Source organism: Halichoerus grypus, chromosome 13 (assembly GCF_964656455.1).
Source record: "Halichoerus grypus chromosome 13, mHalGry1.hap1.1, whole genome shotgun sequence".
NCBI lineage: Eukaryota > Metazoa > Chordata > Mammalia > Carnivora > Phocidae > Halichoerus > Halichoerus grypus.
In genome coordinates this window covers 82,466,637-82,486,014 of record NC_135724.1, presented here as the reverse complement: position 1 = coordinate 82,486,014, position 19,378 = coordinate 82,466,637, and the positions used below count along the sequence as shown (strand labels likewise).

General features: G+C 45.6%; 1 protein-coding gene across 6 annotated transcripts; it reads right to left on the bottom strand.

The window, feature by feature from the left end:
• Positions 1 to 690: 690 nt before the first annotated feature.
• On the bottom strand, positions 691 to 19,301 carry SPRING1 (SREBF pathway regulator in golgi 1). 6 transcript variants are annotated; one of them, XR_013443498.1, is made up of 6 exons: positions 19,094 to 19,301; positions 10,186 to 10,381; positions 5,399 to 5,550; positions 4,914 to 5,027; positions 2,716 to 3,028; positions 691 to 2,419 (listed from the first exon to the last, which is right to left on the bottom strand). XR_013443498.1 is itself a non-coding variant. In XM_078060928.1 (5 exons), exons 1-5 carry the CDS (start codon positions 19,205 to 19,207, stop codon positions 2,945 to 2,947), a joined length of 660 nt encoding a protein of 219 aa, XP_077917054.1. In that variant the 5' UTR covers positions 19,208 to 19,301; the 3' UTR covers positions 691 to 2,944. The 6 variants fall into 6 exon arrangements, 5 of the variants coding, with proteins under 5 accessions (XP_077917054.1, XP_077917056.1, XP_077917055.1 ...); XM_078060928.1 differs by having other exon boundaries at positions 691 to 3,028; XM_078060930.1 differs by having other exon boundaries at positions 691 to 3,028; positions 10,225 to 10,381; positions 19,094 to 19,299.
• Positions 19,302 to 19,378: the final 77 nt, after the last annotated feature.

Below are 19,378 nucleotides of genomic sequence, written 5' to 3'. Positions count from 1 at the left end.
TGCTGCCTTCGAGGGAATAACCAAGACCAAATAAGCAAATCTCTGCATATTTACAATTTATCTGCAAATCTCAATGATGGGAAAAGTTTTGCTTGGAATCTTGCAGACTGTGCTACCCATCCCCATAGCTCCTTTGTAGCCACACCAACTGAGGCACTTCCCAGAGGCCCCGAGTCAGCTTTCAGGAGCATGCTGACAGCTAAAAACCCTGCTCTAAAATCCTGTCCCCCACTTTCCAAGCGCTGCCAAGCTTGCCTTTCCATGCCAGCCCCACATCACCAGGCCTAGGGCCACCCCGAGTCTCAGGCCAAATAGAGGCAGGTCCCCCCTCCTGTGTACCTGCCCGCCTCAGTACCTCTCGCATACTCTGCTGTTTCTTTCCTGTTAGGACAGATCTTTATCACTCCAGCAACGAGCAAGGAAATTAAGATTGAGAATTGGTGGAAATGCTTTGAATTACCCTCTTACCTTTAGCCCCACTCAGTATTTGTTAACCTTTTTTTTCGCCCCTTCTTCGATCTTTCCCTAAAATCCCAGTATGTATCACACACTTTGCTAAACTCTGGGCACGCAAAACCAAGACAAGGTCCCTAATTCTAGAAACGCTCAGTTGAGGAAACCAGAAACAACCCAGAGAGTGCAGAGCAGGGAGGGGTTCTGGGTTGGAAGGCTGGGGAGGTCGAGCAATGGTCCAGGTCCGTCAGTGTTTTATTATGTAGTCTGCAGCACTGTGACTTTCCAAAACGTGAACACACCTCTAAATTGACTTAAGTAAATAAACAAAAACAGAAACAAAAAACCCCACAAACACAAACATATTCCAGGGCCAAATGAAAATGACCTCTGAATTATCAACCCAAATTGGCTATTGATGCCACCTCTCTTCTCTTTTGGCCTGGACAACTGAAATCTATATGCTCTTGGGGGGATGATTACGGATGAGTCAGCAGTGGGGCTGGTGAGAGGCGGTGGGAAGGACAGCGGACCTGAAGCCAGAGATGAAGTTCTTGCTTTGGTTCTGTTGTTGTATCTGAGTGGGGACTCTGGGAAGTCACTTCACCTCTCACTACTTCCTCATCTACAAGGTGGTAATACAAGTGAGCTGTTTGTGAAAGCACTGAAAATTCGGTGCAGAACGTGCTCGTCAATAATTCAAGTACGAAGTAAAGAGGCAGGGGTTAGTCTTTGATATAAAGCCGTTTTCACATTAAATCTGTTACATTGTTCAAAAGTTCAAATGAGCTCCAAGGGGAGGCTGACTCCAGTGCCAACCCACGTGAGACAGACACACACCAGACTGAGTTACCAAAAAGAATGAGATGGTAAAACATCCAGACATGCACATTTCTTTCACATACAAAGTTTGATTTAGCACCGTGAATGCACATAGAATCCAAAAAGTCCAATGCAAACTAAATAGATTTTGGGGGGGGGGGGAAACATTAAAAACAATTGCCAGTTAGCCCTTGGAGAAAGCTTATTTAGGGGGACAAACCACTTTGGGAAGAGAAGTTGAAGAAGTAATAGGAGAAAGGTAAGGGGAATTATTGCTACATAATGCAGAAACATACTGGAAGGCAAACATGGTCCAAAGAAAAAGCCCTACTGAAAAACATGTCAAAAGTGGATTGTAAAACTACTGCCCCACTCCAAGGTCAACAGCTTCAACAACCAAAAAATGAAAAAGACCCTGCCCAATCCTGGCGGTTAGTGAGGGGCTCGCTCCAGGAAAGAGCTGTGTGCCCATGTCTCCCATAGAGCAGAGAGCCATACTATTTGAGGGCCAGGATGTCTTGATGGGAGGACCAAATACTCTCGACGTTGAGCCTGCGAGATTCAGTGTCATACTAGAAACCCAGTGGGGGGCACCTCGAGCACGTGGACCAGCAACCAGCACGCCAGGCCTTCACGGACTCGCCCCACTGAGGGCATGGGTAATTCTCACAGAACCTTGACAGAAACTTGGGTTTTCTTCTTCTTTGCAGATCATAAGGAAACTGAAGGTCTGAACCTGTTACATGTCCTGAAGCTGGAAGCGATGAAGGATGACTGCTTACAGCCGGTTGCTAGATGTATCTCCACTTAGGAATCCCCTTAACACCAGTTTTCCATGACAGGAGAAGAGAGGAGGCTGCCGGCGACGTTCCTGAGGCTCCCAGCGTACCACGGCTGAGCAGACTGCAATCACGTCAATAGTGGCATGGGAAATGAGAACAAAATCCTCCAGAACAGTGAGTTGGAATTTCTGGTTCAAACAGTGCTCACACGCAGGTATGAAAGCATATTCAAATACCACTACGAGAAAAGCTGAGGGCGCCTGGTGCCCCCTGCAGGGAAGCCGGTACGGGGAAGAGTAGCTCTGAGGTGTTGACAATTTTAGATGTCAGGATACAGTGTCCAGGGCCCACTCCTGAAGGTGCTGTTAAAACAAAACCCAAATAACTACCTTGAGAGAACACGCACATTCAAAGAGGCCAAATGTTTTATCCGGGTGAAGGGATGACTTAACTTATAAAACTCAAGAACACAAGAAAACAAGAACAACAACAATTTCCTTGAATATATTCAACTATCAAGGCAAGGCATCTTCCTATATAAAACATTATCATTTTCCCACTACTCCAGAGAAATCCAATAAATAACTTTACAGGGAAGGGTTCGATGAGTCTGCCACGGGAGAGGTGCCCCAGAGCGCCAACACCTCTGCAAACTCGCCTGTAGTTTGTTCTTGAGCGTGACCCGCTGGTGTTTCCAAGCTGCTTTACAGAACAGTTTCACAGGGTAAAGCCCAGCGGAGAGCGAGGCCACAGACTACAACACAAGAAGTGGTCAGAGCCGAGGCTCCCGCGCGATGCCTCTCTTCTTCCAAGAGGACTAGAGAACGCTGGAGGGTGGCTTCAGGCCCCAAGCTCTCCGGTGGTGCCTGGTCTGCCTTCTGTGCCCATCACGCGGGGAAGAGCTCGGGAGGGCTCTCTCCATAGCAGTACTTGGCTATGGGGTCCCTATAGGTGTTCTCGTGCTGCACGCTCTGTTGGCAAAAGGGAAGATAAGAGCGCCGTGAGAGAGAGCAGAGTCTCACACACCTCCCTTGTGGGACAGTGGAGGCCAGAGCGGGACTGTGGGCAGGGACTCCCTGCAGGAGCCTACACGAGGCCATCTCCAAATGCCACCAAAAGAATCCAGGCACTGCTTTGAAACAAAGCTGCATGCTCAACACAGAATGCCAATGAAAAGCATGAAAATGGACAGAACATCACCACATGCCCATTTCTTCCTCTGTCAACAGTGAGTTTTGTTTGTTTTTTAAAACAACCTAGCAACTCAAGACAACTATTTTTTCCCAGATGATGTTAAGTTAGATTAAGATCCAGCAGGTGTTTTGCTCCTGACTTCTGTGCTCCAAGGAAATTCAGTTCCTGGTACTGAACCCTGCAGAGACGAAGGAGATGCCACGTCCAGGCGCTTTCCTGAAGTTTTATGTACCTCAAGGTCTGGTACACGAGCCAAATCCCACAATACCACATAAGCCTCATTTGGCTAAATAAATGGAAAGTGGATTTAACACGGACAATCATCCCCGACGGCTAATTTTTCAGCAATTTGTTTTCATACAGGCAACTTGAGTTTTTGGCTAGTCTGGAGTTCATTAATTAGCCCAAGACCAGTGATTAACATCTAAATCATAAGTATTAATCTAATTTATAGACACGCAGCACATCTTTTTTTGGGATACCGCAATCAAGACAAACTGGCAACTGGAAACTCTCTCTTTATAATAAAAAGATCAACTCAAAAAGGTTAGCATCCTCCCTCAAGATTGGAAATAGTGTCTGGGTTTTATCAGTTAAGGAAAGAAAATATTCCGCCTTTTCTAGAATTTCTCAGAATGAGAGAAAATCTGAATCAAAATGAGTCATGCGTTCAGCCTTCCTCCACATTTCCTTTAAAGCCCGTTCAAGTAGAAAGCTCTTCCAGGAAAACAAGACCATCAGGAATTTCTTCATGTTTTCAAATGCTCATTATAATCCCTGAAATATTTACCCAGTGATCCTGAATGCTCTAAGAGCAGACCAGAGACGCACAAAGCGGCATAAAATCAAAAGGCAGTCTACAGAAACCTGGCAAAGGGTACAAGAGTCACAAAGAATGACAAACGAGTCTGCTATCTCAGACGAAGCCAGTGTAGTCTTGTAGACACCACGAGTAGAAGCCAGGAGAAGCGCGCTCGTACACCACACACGGGTGGCGATCTTACATCGAGAGCCCCGACAACCGCCCGACCACAGAAGCGGAGAGCCGAGGGTGCAGTGATGCAAAGGCACAGACATGCAGACACCCACAGGGCCAGGGGTAGCACTGAGCGCCCGAAGAACAGAGCATTTACGGACAGCATGCTAGTGACTACTGAGAGCTTGACCACCCACAGATTTATTCGTGTATTTTTAAATGCCCACCTGCCCCATCCCCTTGAATCCTAAAATAAACCACAACTCTGTCCCAGAAGAAATGACTACTTCCTCCAAACAAGTGGTTGCTGGAAAGCTGTAGTCATATTTCAGTCAGAGACGTGGGGGAGAGAACTGCTCTCAGGAACTGGACAATCAGGACTCCACCCAGACTCAGAAATAATTGTAAGCTTCCACTTCAAGTGCGGACATGCCAATCAGAGAGAGGAGATGCAAGCTGATTAAACCTTGATTTCATATAAATATTTTACTTTCCTAGCATGTACAAATCTCACGCTGACATTCTAAATACCATCATTCCACCAAACAAAGCTCGACACCGCGTCGCTTAAATCCCTTCTCCCTTATTACCCCACCGAGAGGCTCCCACTGCCTATTTTTGAGTTTATTCTCGACCCTGACTCCCACCCCCCCATCCCCCAGCTAGCGGCATCACAGCTTTCTGACCTGGGATGAGGTCCTGCATTTGGCCAGACACAATTCAAAGTGATCTTCGACAGCCATGAAGAGGTTCTGGAACGCCACGGCTGCCCGGTTGAGGAAGCGCTCCAGGAGAAGTTGCTATGGAAACAAAAGTTAGTACCTGTAATAAATTCCAGACTCAGCAGCACAAGGTAACCTTGGATATTTCTCCTAAACTAAGAGACTGCTGATGTGGAAGAGGGGGTAGAGAGAGGGAGAGAGCAAGCTCAAATGAGCACGAGCCTGATACCCAATCCGTGAGAGTGCTGATGGGGACCCAGGGGCCCCTCCTGCAAACGAGCCACCCCAGTCAGTGGGAACAACTCCGTTCCTCGTGGGCACTGCTTCACAGCAGCAGTTTCTGCCATCTACACAGTCCCCGTCTCAGCCCTCCCTTCCAGAGACCTCGATGCTCAGCATCCAGTAAGGGCACAGAGAAGGGGCCTGGAGTCGGCGGCCGCCGTCCGTACCTTGCTGGGCTGCAGGCAGCAGGACACGCAGTACTCGTAGGCGCCGCAGCAGCCGTGGGGCAAGCAGCCGTCACAGCGGTACTGCTTGGTGCCGGGGACGTTGACGTTACAGCAGCCATTCACCAGCAAGTCCTTCCTTTCACAAATGTAGCCTGGAAGTCAGAGACTCACCTGAGTAGAAAGCCGGCAGGCCTCCCACCTCTCTACCGGGGCGAGTGCGAAGCAGCAATCCAAGTACTGCCCGCGCAGCACACGCACAGCCAGGACGTGACGTGTGGAGCACGCCAAGCACCAGAGGGCCAGGAGGCCGGCACAGCGCGACCAGGGCTTGCTCTCTGTGGGCCGCCGTGGACAGGCACCGCGGGCTCCTGGGCGGGGAGCAGGCTATACGTTCTCATCTACCTAAAATCGCCTTCTGGTCTGCCGACACATGTTTGATTTAATCCCCATGTCAAGTCATGCTTAACCAATGCAAGCCACTCTTTCATCTGTGACTGAAGAAAAATGGCATTGTTTTCAAAAAAAGAAAGAAAGAAAGAAAGAAAAATAGAAAAAAACCAAGGCATTCATTCCTGAAAGTGAGAGCCATCTAGATTTAAAAACCAACCAACCAACCGCCTTTTTACAATCTTTACAAATATCTTTTAAATGCTTGCATTTCTTTAGTGATTTGGAGAATTTTTCAAAAAGTAGCCACACTGAGCCTTCATAAATTGATTTAAGCTGTTTGTAAGTATACAGGCTGGGATTCAACTACCCTTCAGAATCCAGGAATGCAAGCTCTCTAATACCCAAGGGAGAAAAATCCTCATTTGCTCCACTCATAAATCCTGTCATCTGTAAACACACTGCCTCCAACCCAGTCAAACCCATACTCAACTTAAAGGAAAGACTCTCCTCGTAAAAACTAATATATTGTTCAGAGCTGCTAAACAGACATTTCTCTACAATCTTCTGGGAGTGGGACAGAAAAATGTAAGAATAAGTGCACAAGGGACACCACATGGCTCTTGGGAAACTCCCAGGTGCACGCACAGGCCCACAGGTCCCTACCCCAGCCCACAGACCCCTACTCCGGCCCATAGGCCCCTACTCCGGCCCACAGGCCCCTACCCAGGCCCACAGGTCCCTACTGGCCCACAGGTCCCTACCCGGGCCCACAGGTCCCTACTCTGGCCCACAGGTCCCTACCAGCCCACAGGTCCCTACCCCGGCCCACAGGCCCCTACCCGGGCCCACAGGTCCCTACTGGCCCACAGGTCCCTACCCGGGCCCACAGGTCCCTACTCTGGCCCACAAGTCCCTACCAGCCCACAGGCCCCTACCCAGGCCCACAGGCCCCTACCCCGGCCCACAGGTCCCTACCCCGCGCCCACAGGTGCGGAGCAGTTGTTGCCAGCATCATTCCATTCCAAATGCCCCAGCTTTTTTTTTTTTTTTTTAAAGATTTTATTTATTTATTTGACAGAGAGAGACACAGCGAGAGAGGGAACACAAGCAGGGGGAGTGGGAGAGAGAGAAGCAGGCTTCCCGTGGAGCAGGGAGCCCAATGCGGGGCTCGATCCCAGAACCCTGGGATCATGACCTGAGCCGAAGGCAGACGCTTAACGACTAAGCCACCCAGGTGCCCCTGCCCCAGCTTCTTAATCCTCAGAGAATGAGACTTAGTGAAGTATAAGGTTGTTTTCAGAAACTACTCTGGGAAACAAAGTCTGCGCAAAAGCAGGAGGCACCAGTAAAATAACAATGGAAGAGACGCAGAGGGCCCTCTCTTAACACCTGGAAAACTGGGGCCTGGAAAGAACCAGACCCCAGTTACCTAAGAACTGAGTGCTTTGTGTTGCTTTTTTTAACTACATTCTGTCTTCTAAATTAAGAGACGACGCCTCAAATGCTATAATATATGTTTCTGGGGTTCTTTGTAACTATTCTTACTCATTTTCTTCACAGGGATTATAAATAAACCAACAAAAACCCAAAGAAGCCAGCATGTTTTTCAAAATTCGGTCAAAAACGATAACTATACTGCAATCTTATCACCTCTCTGTCAGGAATACGTAAAATATAACGTAGCCTAAACTCCACTTGTTGAAATTATCTTTCTGCCCCTTTCTCACTTCCGAATTGTAGGTGTCAGCCACGCTGGCCACCTTTCACCCCCCCTCCCCCACCTTTCACTCCCCAGTGCTAACTGCCAGTATTTAGCCTTGAAACCACAGGGCTTTCTGATTTCCAATTGAAAGAGAGCTCAAGATTTCTTCTTCTGCATCGTAAATCTACTCGTGCCAATGTTGTTTCCAACAAGGAGTCCAGTAAGATCACAACCTCAGAGTGTGTCGTGATTGACTGGGATATTAACTTCTAACGTTGAAAAACTTTGTCATACTAATTGGTTATCTTATTTAATAAGTGTTACCCTGGCAATATTCGTGGTAGCATCCGCTTGCTGAAAAGTATAAATTCCTGCAAGTTTTCTTTATGAAATTGTTTCTTCTCACGGTCATGGAGGTACAATACAAACTATGGATCTGCAATTTTTATTAATCGATTCTTGGAACTTTTTAAGAAGTCTGAGAGTCTTTGTCTCACTTGAAATAATCAGAGGAAAATTATTCTTGTGTTAGCTACAGCAAAAGAAAATGACTATCACTCGTAACCTAATATTAACTATTAAAGTCAAGGCGTAAGATTTCATGTTTTCTCACTGGGTGTCATAGAAACACAACAGTCTCTAAGAAAAAAAGGACAGAACTCCCAAGTTCAGTCCTGGCCCTAGGTCTGCCCGCTGACCAGCTATTTCATCTTATGGAAGTAAATTTTCCTTTGCCAAACTTTGTTTAAAAAGCAAAACAAGGGGCGCCTGGGTGGCTCAGTCGTTAAGCGTCTGCCTTCGGCTCAGGTCATGATCCCGGGGTCCTGGGATTGAGCCCCGCATTGGGCTTCCTGCTCAGCGGGAAGCCTGCTTCTCCCTCTCTCACTCCCCCTGCTTGTGTTCCCTCTCTAGCTGTCTCTCTGTCAAATAAATAAATAAAATCTTTAAACAAAAAACAAGAGGCTATTTGCAATATTATTTGCTTTTTCAATACAATCTTAAAGACACAGTTTGACATTGGCATCGCTGCTGGCTTGGAACCCCATTCTTGTGCAAAATTTTCCAGTTCTTCTACCTTAGGTGGGTGTTTTTCCTCTGATCCCTTCCCTCAATTCCAAGTAATCTCATCTGATCTGATGCTTTTGAGATCTTTTGGGGAAAGCTGTTTTTTGTTTTTGTTTTTGTTTTTTTGCTGGGAATGCAAACTTCTTTTTGAAAAGAACAATAAATGCACTCTTGCTTCACTTGAATGACAGCACGTCTGCATTTTGCTCAGTCATCGGGTATCAATACTCTAATTCAAGGCTGCCCTGTGTCGATTCCAGCACTGCCACACTCACAGTCCATTTGTGCCGAGATTCTTTGAAACAGAGCAAAATTTACTCCTGCAAACAAACCAACCGGATTATTTGCAAATCACCAACTAAAAAAAGTAAAAACAATCTGCAAAACTATCAGGAAACTCTGAAAACTGTTTGGATAGTGGACTTTAAGGGAAAGTGTTACTCTTTTGGTGTGATAATGGTACCCTGATCATGGTTTATAAAAGAATCCTTGCCATCGTAGGCAAGTTCTTTAGCCTCTTGGTGTCTGCCTTCACCTATAAAGTGACCAGAGCAATGCCTACGCTCTAAGACTATTACACAAATCAGCAAGATACTCAAGGAGAGGTTTTAGCCCCGTACCCAGCACATAATTAAGAGCTCAACTGTGCATTAGTGGGAGTCCCTCTTCGGGAAGACAGGGCCAGCCTTCAAGTGGTGAGACCTCAATCAGCTAATCCAACCACCTCAACAGCACAGGAATTGCCTTTCTTACAGACTAAAAGGAGGCAACAAAACTCTGGGAGAAAGCTCCCAGACGAACAGGCTGCTGTTTTCACTGGTAAGTAACACATTTTGAATGTGTTTATCATTCAGGCGCCTGGGTGGCTCAGTCAGTTAAGCGTCTGACTCTTGATTTTGGCTCAGGTCATGATCTCAGGGTCGTGGGATCAAGCCCCACATTGGGCTCCATGCTCAGTGGGGAGTCTGCTTCTCTCCCTCTCCCTCTGCCCCTCCCCCTGCTCACGCATATACATGTGCTCTCCCTCTAAAATAAGTAAATAGGGCACCTGGGTGGCTCAGTCAATTAAGCATCTCCCTTCAGATCGGGTCATGATCCCAAGGTCCTGGGATCGAGCCCCACACCAGGCTCTCTGCTCAGTGAGGAGTCTGCTTCTCACTCTCCCCCTCCCTCTGCTTGTGCTCTCTCTCTCAAATAAATAAAATCTTTTAAAAAATAAGTCAATATATAATAAGAAGAAAAATGAATGTGTTTATCATTCATGTGAGATCACCTAGTCAGTCAGTCAACAAGCACATTTCCTAAGTGCCAGAACTGTGTGGATATTATGCAGGTCACCAAGGAGGAACACTGGCTACCCTGTAGACTTTACCACTAAGATGAGAAGACAACATGGGCAAGATCTGAACATCCGGGGCCCAGGAAGAGATGGGTAGGAAGTAGCCTAGAAGGCACATGATCAAATGCTGAAACCGTGCATTACAGGCACAAGGAGCTTTGGAGACAGATTTATCATGCCAAACTTCTCTGACAACGAGGGGAACCTAGAATGACAAGTAAGGTATGAAAGACAGAGATGTGAGAAATGCTGGAAATGGCACTGTATAAAACCACAGCAACGGACTCATACCGTAGCCCTTCGCTGGCTGCAGAGGGGAGCCAGCCCTACCTAGCTCATCCGTGATGAGGTGCTTCCCTTGAATGGAGTTCCGGCACTGGTTGCCAGGCCGACTGCTGTTCCCCAGGTGAAACTGCACTTTCCACGGAATGGGCTGGTCGTGGTCTTGAACCTGGAGGAGATTCCGATCTCTCACTGCCCTTTCCTCCTATAAAGAGACCACCAATGGGAAGGTTAAAGTATTGTTTCTATGTAACAGGACAGAAACAATATAAGAAAGCTTGCAGGACAGGATCGGTCATATGAGCCAAGTCTGAACCAAAGCCATAATACAAGACGCAAAATAAACCTGTAGAAAAATAATAAATTAAGGCTATGCTTCAAAACTGGCATACTTATATTACTGGCCTTTGGATTACATGCCTGTTGTAAAAGTGTTAAGTGTTAATTTATTGCAAAACTTGGGAGGGGAAAAAGTTTTAAACTTTCTCTTTCTGATGGTAAATCATTTAAAAATTTTTTTATAATAGGGGCCCCTGGGTGGCTCAGTCGTTAAGCATCTGCCTTCAGCTCAGGATATGATCCCAGGGTCCTGGGATCAAGCCCCGCATCAGGCTCCCTGCTCGGCGGGAAGCCTGCTTCTCCCTCTCCCACTCCTCCTGCTTGTGTTCCCTCTCTCACTGTCTCTCACTCTCTGTCAAATAAATAAATAAAACCTTTAAAAATATTTTTTTTACAATGAAACACACACATTGCCAAATATAATGTAAAATTTGAATACACCTTTAAAATATAAGAGGAAATTTCAAAGGAATTGCGCCAGACAATACCTGGACTTATCTGGAGCACAAGGTCCCTTTCATTTGCCATCATGAGTACTTCAGTGCACTGTAAACTTAGGGGGAATACTGAAGTGGGAGGTTGGTTTTAGGGGAAAAAAGAAGCATGTCAACTTGCAAATTTCTCCTATGAAAAGACAGTGATTATGTAACTCTTACAACATACCTTTCTTTTCATAAGACATCCTTCCAGCCAGCCCTTACCTACACATGCAAAGGCCATGCTGCTCTAGAGGCAAGCGCTTATGCCTTTTCTCCTAGCCTCCAAGCTGCAGCCGAGCTTTCAAAACTGCTTTTCCTATACTATTAAAGGAACTAAGGGGAAGGTGCCTAAGTACCACAAAACAGGACAAGCATGCGACAGCTGTCTTATGAATCCTTCAACCTGCTGTTGGAAAACAAAACAATTATACAAGACTCCCTCCCAAAGGCTTTTTATATACTTTAAACATTCTACCTTTTTAATAGATTTTGTGGCTTTTACCATTAAGAATGACCTGTCACGTGTCACCAGCAAAAGAGACTAACCTTGAAAGTTTGATGGCAAAGGATATATACTTTAAAACAATGAAACAGATCTTCATAGTTACTGAGATTTCTTTAGGAAAGCAACTTGGGAAGAGCTACTAATATCTAAAATATACATATCCACATCTACTTTGACACAGCAAACACACTTTTGAGTTTTTTCTATAGAAAGTACCAATGTGTAAGGATGTACCAGGATGTTTACTACAGCACTATTTATATGGTAGGAAAAACCTAGAAACCCAACAGAGAAATGATTGAACAACACTGGTATAGCTATGGCTATTACAAAAATCCCAGATGTGAATGACACGTATTTATCTCGAGTAGTTCTCAAACCTGGCTTACACATTAAATTACGTAGGACTTTAAAACAAATTCTGATTTCTGAGCCCAATTTCAGACTGAGTAAAAATCTCTGTGGATGGGACCTGGGAATCAATATTGTTAAAGCATCTGAATGATTTTAACACACAGTCACTGTGTTAGACCACTGGATGTCCACAATATATTAAGTGAAAAAAGCAAGTTACAAAAGAATGTGCATATTACATCACACATTATGATAATAATTACAATAACATACACATACAGGTTTGTAAGAACTGAAATAAAAGTATGGAAAGACACGCTACAGACTACTAACATGGAAGGGATAGAGGGGATTATTAACATCTTTTGTCATCTTTGGAATATTTTCATTTTTAATTTAAAATAATAAAAATATGATTATCATTAACAAGAGAAGACACTGAGGGATCTACGCAAACTCTGTACTATCCTTGAAACTTTTCTTTAAATCTGTAATTCTCCCAAAATAAAAATTTTATTTTAAAAAAAAGCATGATCACCAACATTAAAGACAAAAATTGCCCACAGTCCCATTGCTTAAATAAAGCTTTATCAATTTTTATATATTAACTTCTAACCTTCGACCCCAGCATTTAGACTACAAATTAGGATGCCCTGCATTCAGCTCTTCTTGACACTAATTGGATGGTAAACCATATAAGTACCCACCTTATCTTGATAACAACATTTTCAAGGCTGTATAATAATCTATCATGTTGATGTGCCATAATTCATTAAACCACCCTCCACAGAACATTTGACCCATCCCATGTTTTTGTTATCACAGACAGCACTGCAATAAAAACAGACGTTTGTTTATTCTCTTGAATGACTCATAGTAATAATTATTAGAAATAGTCCCTGCTATATAGTGCCAAATAACTTCCCCGAAGTTACATACGCCATTTGTAGTATTACCAGCATTTACATTAACAATTTCACCACCACTGCACCAGTACTGGAGTGTGTTCTTTAATTTATTAAGTGTAAAACAGTTATACTTAATGACTTTAATTTCTATTCTGCCATTCCCTTTTGTTTCATTTATAGGCAAGAACTGGCACCGGTAGAAACAGGATGGGTTATACAAAAACAACAGCTGTCTTCCTTGGTTGGTGCAAGAAGAGGGGCTAAGTGCAGAAGCCTTGGGAATATGGGAAAAATCACTTAGGTGCACACTGCTTAACTACCTGTAAATTCATACTCCTCTGCTCTTCTGGGACTGTATCAGTTAACTGCATAATCAAGCTATGTGCAAACGAAACTGAGCTTCAAATGCTGCCCTAGATAAATTAATAGCCATAAAGACTAGTAAGTGGCTGGTCAAAGTACACTGGATCTCACAACAAGGTTAAAAGTTCTCCTAACACTACTCTCAAACTATCCTGTTATTCTTCCCAAAAGAAAACAAGAGTTCACAGACAAGTGCATCCCGGAAGGACCTCTTCCACATAACTATGCTCCCCGTCAACAGGAAGGCAATTCTTCTAGCACTTGAACTTTTTTTCAAGTCTTCAAACATGAATAATCAAGACCCTGCCAAAAGGACTGGGTAAGAGTTGTACAATCAAAAAAGACTGTACAAAAGGTAGTGTAAGACATAGTGGCAAATGTAATGAATTAGCACACATTTGCTTTTCTGACGGTCCAGTCTCGCCAACGGTGTAGTGAAGGGGCACTGAGGGGATTCCTTCCATAGTTTTAAACCCTTTCCAACTGACCTACCCTATTAGGTTGTCTCAATTCTAGGCTTTTTATATATACACGTGCATGCATATGTGTGTGTGTGCACGCATGTGTGTTCCCCCCACAAAGGTATCAAGTCCTTACAATGCATTAAGGATATACAGACAAAAGCAGTCAGGCTCTCTATTCTCAAAGTGCCCCAGAGCTGTCGATAAAGAAGTGTGCACAGAAATCAGTGCAATCAACCACAACAGACGTCCACACGCCCTACAAACAAAAACAAGCAAAAAACAGGAGACCTTTCTTCATAAATTATAAGGAGCTACAGTAATGTTTTTATTACTAATACATGTTACTTAGCCTGATTTTAAAAGGAGTATTTCAATAACCACCCTATTTTTCAGGGGTTACCATAAGGATCAAATGACATAAATGTCCCATGGTTGGTGAAATTAGGGGTCACTGTTCTCCTCTACCCTGGGCAGTACTTGACAAACTTTCTGAAAAATATACATACCTTGGTGATCAGTAACAAAAACAACAACAACAAAAATCGATTAGCAACTCTCTTACGATTTGCTAAACTTCAGAAGTATCTAACTTATATACTTAGTCTACTGCAATTTACATACTTAGTTACTTGAAAGCTAAAGATGCTAATATATTTTCTTTTTTTTTTTTAAAGATTTTATTTATTTATTTATTTGAGAGAGAGAGAGTGAGAGAGAGAAAGAGCACAAGAGGGGGGAGCGGGAGAGGGAGAAGCAGACTCCCTGCTGAGCAGGGAGCCCGATGCGGGACTCGATCCCGGAACTCCAGGATCATGACCTGAGCCGAAGGCAGTCGCTTAACCAACTGAGCCACCCAGGCGCCCCTAAAGATGCTAATATATTTTCAAGGAGTTATGCCAAGACTTTCAAGAACTGCTCCACTTGAACATGAGAACATTTATTTACATGAGAGGACCTCGAAGGACCCTCTGACTCCATGACTGGGATTTCTTCCGCCTCAGCTCGAATGCCCACAGAATTAGGCCCACCTTGCTGCTCTGTCGCCACATCTTGTTTTGTTTCCTTCATATGGTAAATCAACATCTGAAATGATTTTGGTCACTTGCCATTTCTGCCCCCTTAATTCCCTGGCAGAATATGGGCTCTTGGAGTGAGCCCCCATCCCTTGTACTCCACCACCTAGCAGACCGCACCTAGCGCAGGGCTGGGGTTCACTAAACACTTAAGTAAATGTGCCCAAGTACTTGGCACCCAATCCTCTTCCCCAATGGCATCCCCACCATTGTCATTAATTTCTCCTGCACTCCCATCTCTACAATTTAAACTATCCCCCAAAGCATTAATTAACATGAAAACCAAAGAAAAGAGGAATTCAAAGCAACAGAGGATAATCAGCTCGCTTCCAGGCGAACAGCAGCTCCATCTGCTCCACGAGTTCAGTTTCTTTCGCTGAAGCAGAGCATGGGCCCATACTGAGCTTTACAACTTTTCACCGCCTCTTCTCAATGCAATCCCAACACACACATCCCAGCCCCATATATTCCATACCATATCTCCGTCTCACAGATGAAGAAACTGAGGGTAGGCAAAACGAGGCAAACTGGCCTCAAGTCGCACAGCTCAGGAGTGGCGGACGACCAGAACTGCAGCAGGGAGCAGGGCAAGAGGGGCAAACTCAAATGCACAGAGCACAGCATCAGCCAGAATGGGCTCCGAGTTGTGGCTCCCAAAGACCCTTACAGAGAATCTCCACATGTGGGTTTATGAGGATCATAGTGGAAATTAAAAAATAAATTCTTAAAATACTTTAAATAAATTATCTATTCAACTAAAAATAAAAATGAACCTATTATATGTTAACAGGGTTTGTTTGTTTTTTTTGTCTGTGAAAAAAACGTTCTTCAAAACAAAAAAATAAACTTGGTGAGAAAATGCTTTTACATTTCTACAGATCTTTTTAATGTCTGGCTGAATGGAAGACAGCAGGATTCTCCTATCTCCCTCTGCGGTTAATCTGTTGCAATATGTTGTTTGGGTTGAACCATGTGAAGAAAATCTACCTCACAAAGATGTGTATTTGGAAATGGAAGGGATATTTTAATGGCTTTTTCAAATAATTACGGATAATCTTCTTTGGTACTACATCAAAACTTGACAAGTGTAGTTTCTTAAAAGTTCATTGCAAATGGTGCAGGCACTTTGGAAAACAGTCTGGCAGTTCCTCAAAAAGTTAAACCATGTGACCCATCAATTCCACTCCTAGGACCATACCCAAGAAAAATGAAAACATATTTCCAAATAAAACCTTGTACACCAAGCTTCACAGCAACATTATTTATAATAACCAGAAAATGAAAACAAGCCAAGCATCCACCAACTGATGAAAAGAAAACAAAATGCAGGAGATGGATACAATGGAATATTATCCACACATAAAAATGAAGTACTACTACAGGGCGCCTGGGTGGCCCAGTCGTCAAGTGTCTGCCTTCAGCTCAGGTCATGATCGCAGGGTCCTGGGACTGAGCCCAGCATCGGGCTCCCTGCTCAATGGGCAGCCTGCTTCTCCCTCTCCACCACTTGTGCTCTCTTACACACACACACACACTCTCTCTCAAATAAATGAATAAAATCTTAAAAAAAAAAAAAATGAAGCACTACTATATGCTACAAAGAACTGATCTGAAAGGAGAGTACATGTTGTAGGATTCCTTTATATGAAATGTCCAAAACAGCAAATCCACAGAGACAGAAAGTTGACTAGTGGTTGCCAGGAGTTGATGGGCAGGGATAGAGAGGTTACAGCTGAAGTGTTTCTTAGTGTTTATTGGGCTGTGTGAAGGATCAGACCCAGAGAAATTTGCCAACAGTTTTAGGCGAATCACAATCATCCCTCCCCAATCATGGTCATAGATCACCGGTTTCTAAAAAAGACACACTGTAATTTAAAAATAAATACACACGGTGCACGATAGTACTTAAAAGATGGTTGTAGGGAAGGTCACAGAGTAGACAGCATCTGAGTCAAGACATAATAAGGTAGTTGGGGGCACCTGGGTGGTTCAGTTGGCTAAGCAACTGCCTTCGGCTCAGGTCGTGATTCTAGAGTCCCGGGATCGAGTCCCACATCAGGCTCCCTGCTCAGCGGGGAGTCTGCTTCTCCCTCTGACTCTCCCCCCCCTCATGCTCTCTCTCTCTCTCCCATTCTCTCTCTCAGATAAATAAAATCTTTAAAAAAAAAAAAAGGTAGTTGGAGAAGAAAGGAAAAGTCATCCCAATTAAAAAGACTCACGACTCACGTGTTTGTTCAAATCATACTTGAGTGTCCATTAAGTGCCTGGCAGTATTCAAGGGGGTGAGATTCTATGAATAATACAGACAAGGTTCCTGTTCTCAAGAAAATTACCGTCTAGAAGGGAGAGAGAGGAAAGACATAAACAAGTTTATGAGCAAGAAATGTTCAGTCAGTGATTCCTACTACAAAGAAAATAAAACAGGTCTATGGGCAAGGAACCTTAATTTAGATTGTATCACCCAGTGTAGCCTGAGGCAGTAACGGTTAGCCTGGCCTGAAGGGACAAAAAAGACTCACCATGCAACGATCCTGGAATGGAGTCTGGAGTTTTATCTGAGTGCAACAGAAAGCCAAAGAAGAATTATACCTAGGGGAGAATTGTGATTTTTTTTTTCTTCCAGATTATCACCCCTATTACTGATAGGTAGAGAAGAGACTGTTGGACAAGAAAGGAAGCAGAGACCTGGGGCACCTGGGTAGCTCAGTTGGTTGAGGATGGGACTCTTGGTATCGGCTCAGGTCATGATCTCAGGGTCATGGGATCGAACCCCGCCTTGGGCTCCATGCTCCGCACGGAGTCTGCTTCGGATTCTCTCTCTCCCTCTGTTCCTCCTCTCTCTCTCAAATAAGTCTTTAAAAAAAAAAAAAGAAAAAGAAAAGAAAGGAAGCAGAAACCTGCTGGTGGGCTACTGCAGCAGTCCAGACAAGGTAGCTTGACCTAGAGTGGCACCAGTGACAATCAGGAGAAAGAAACAAAATCAGGATACACTGTGGAGGCAGGGGCAATGTTTTGGAGAGAGAAAAGGAAGTATCTGCGGCTTGACTACCTGGTGAACAGTAATGCCACTTGGTGAGCCCGGGAAGACTGAAGAGGAAGTGTTGATGGTGGAGAATCAAGAGTTCTGTTTTGGCCAAGAATGAAAAGCCTATGACACATTCAAAAAGATGGCAAGTAACCAACCAGATAGAAGAATTGGGGAGTTTTCTGGCTAGGTCTAGGCTAGTTACAAATTTGGGTATCAAGAGCATACAGCTGGAAATAAACAATGGTCCCAGAGATTACCTGGGTCAGGTAGGGAAGAATGCAGAGACTGAGTCCTGGCTCACTGCAACACTCAGAGGTCCGCCAGACAGAGAAGGAAAAGCACGTGACCACAAGAAGGTGTCTGTGAGGTTGCAGAAAACACAAGTCCCAGAAGCACTTTGTTCTTGAATGTCACCAACACACCCCAGTCAATAAAGAGGCTCACAACACTACTCAGCCTCTGTTTGCCCAAGGTAAGAGGTGGGATACAGTTCCCTATGTTCCCTTTACGCAGCTCCCCCACCGATCCTATTAAACTAGGGTGACCACATAGTTTACTTTATATTCATTAATATATTTTATTTACGAGCTTGACCCTTGAGAGCATCAGAGCAACCAGACATCAGAGGAACAGCATAAACCGGTATTGTACCTGATACACTCCGAGGTATGCTCTCACCCTTTCTAAAAACCCAAACGCTCAAACCAGACTCATAAACGTCCAATGCTTTGGTCGCATTTCCCACCAAACCACTCTGCCATTTTCTCCCAGAAATTATCACACAGAAGAAAAACGAAGGGGATGGGGATGTGAGAAGAAAATTCCATCCAAACAAGTTATGCACAGAAAGGGTACCTCATGGGTCCTGCTGAGTCTCCCAGGTGGACCACTGAGCCCCCAAAGGAAACGCAGGCCAGGTACGCCAGCGCTGGCCTCGCAGCTTGGCTACTTACCACCTCCGCCTCTTGAGTTTCAGTTTCCCCCGCTGCAATCTGGGGACACCCATCCCCCAGGACTGCCGGGAGGAAGAAGCAAGAAACGCACGCCCCCTCTAAGCCCTGGACCCGGCAGGCAGAAGGCACACAGACAGCAGTAAGGGTAATAACCACAGTCAGGGGCCCACAGACCTGGGTTCGAGTTTCACCTGTGCCCCTGGCCTAGCAGCGCCTTCTCGCCCCGGCACCAACGAAATGAGCAGGTCCCTTCGCCCGTCCTCGGTCCCGGCGCACCGGACCCTCGGACACACTGGCAGCGCGGCTCCACGGGTGGCTCCCCCTACCCCAGGGGGAAGCCAGGCGGCCGGGAGAGCAAAGGCGGGAGGGCGGCGGGCAGCCACTGACCTGCTTGAAGGTGCTGCTGAGGAAGTAGACGAGCGAGAGCCCGAAGACCAGGGCGAGCACCCACCTCTTCCGGAGGAGCCGGCGCCACACCATGGCCGCTAGGTTCACCATGCCGGGGCGGACGCGGGGCGCGGCGGCCGGGGCGCGGAGCGGGGAAAGCCCGGGGCCCGGGCGGCATGGCCCCTACGCGGCCGGCAGCCGCATTCCTCGCGGCGGGCGCCGGCCCCGCGGCCTCCGGCCCAGCCAGCTCCCGGCAGCCACCCCGCGCCGCCCCACGTGACCCCGCTCCCCGCCCCGCCTCCGCTCCGCTCGCGTCGCCCACTGGCCTCGCTCGGCTCCTCCCCATTGG

Bases quoted from the DNA above. Each gene is read 5' to 3' on its own strand.
- SPRING1 (XM_078060928.1), bottom strand. From the start codon at position 19,207: ATGCCGCCCGGGCCCCGGGCTTTCCCCGCTCCGCGCCCCGGCCGCCGC. The intron at 10,382-19,093 runs GTGGGTGCTCGC...GTCTCTTTATAG, and splicing joins CGCCGGCTCCTCCGGAAGAG to GAGGAAAGGGCAGTGAGAGA. The intron at 5,028-5,398 runs GTACGGACGGCG...TTGTTTCCATAG, and splicing joins GCTGCCTGCAGCCCAGCAAG to CAACTTCTCCTGGAGCGCTT.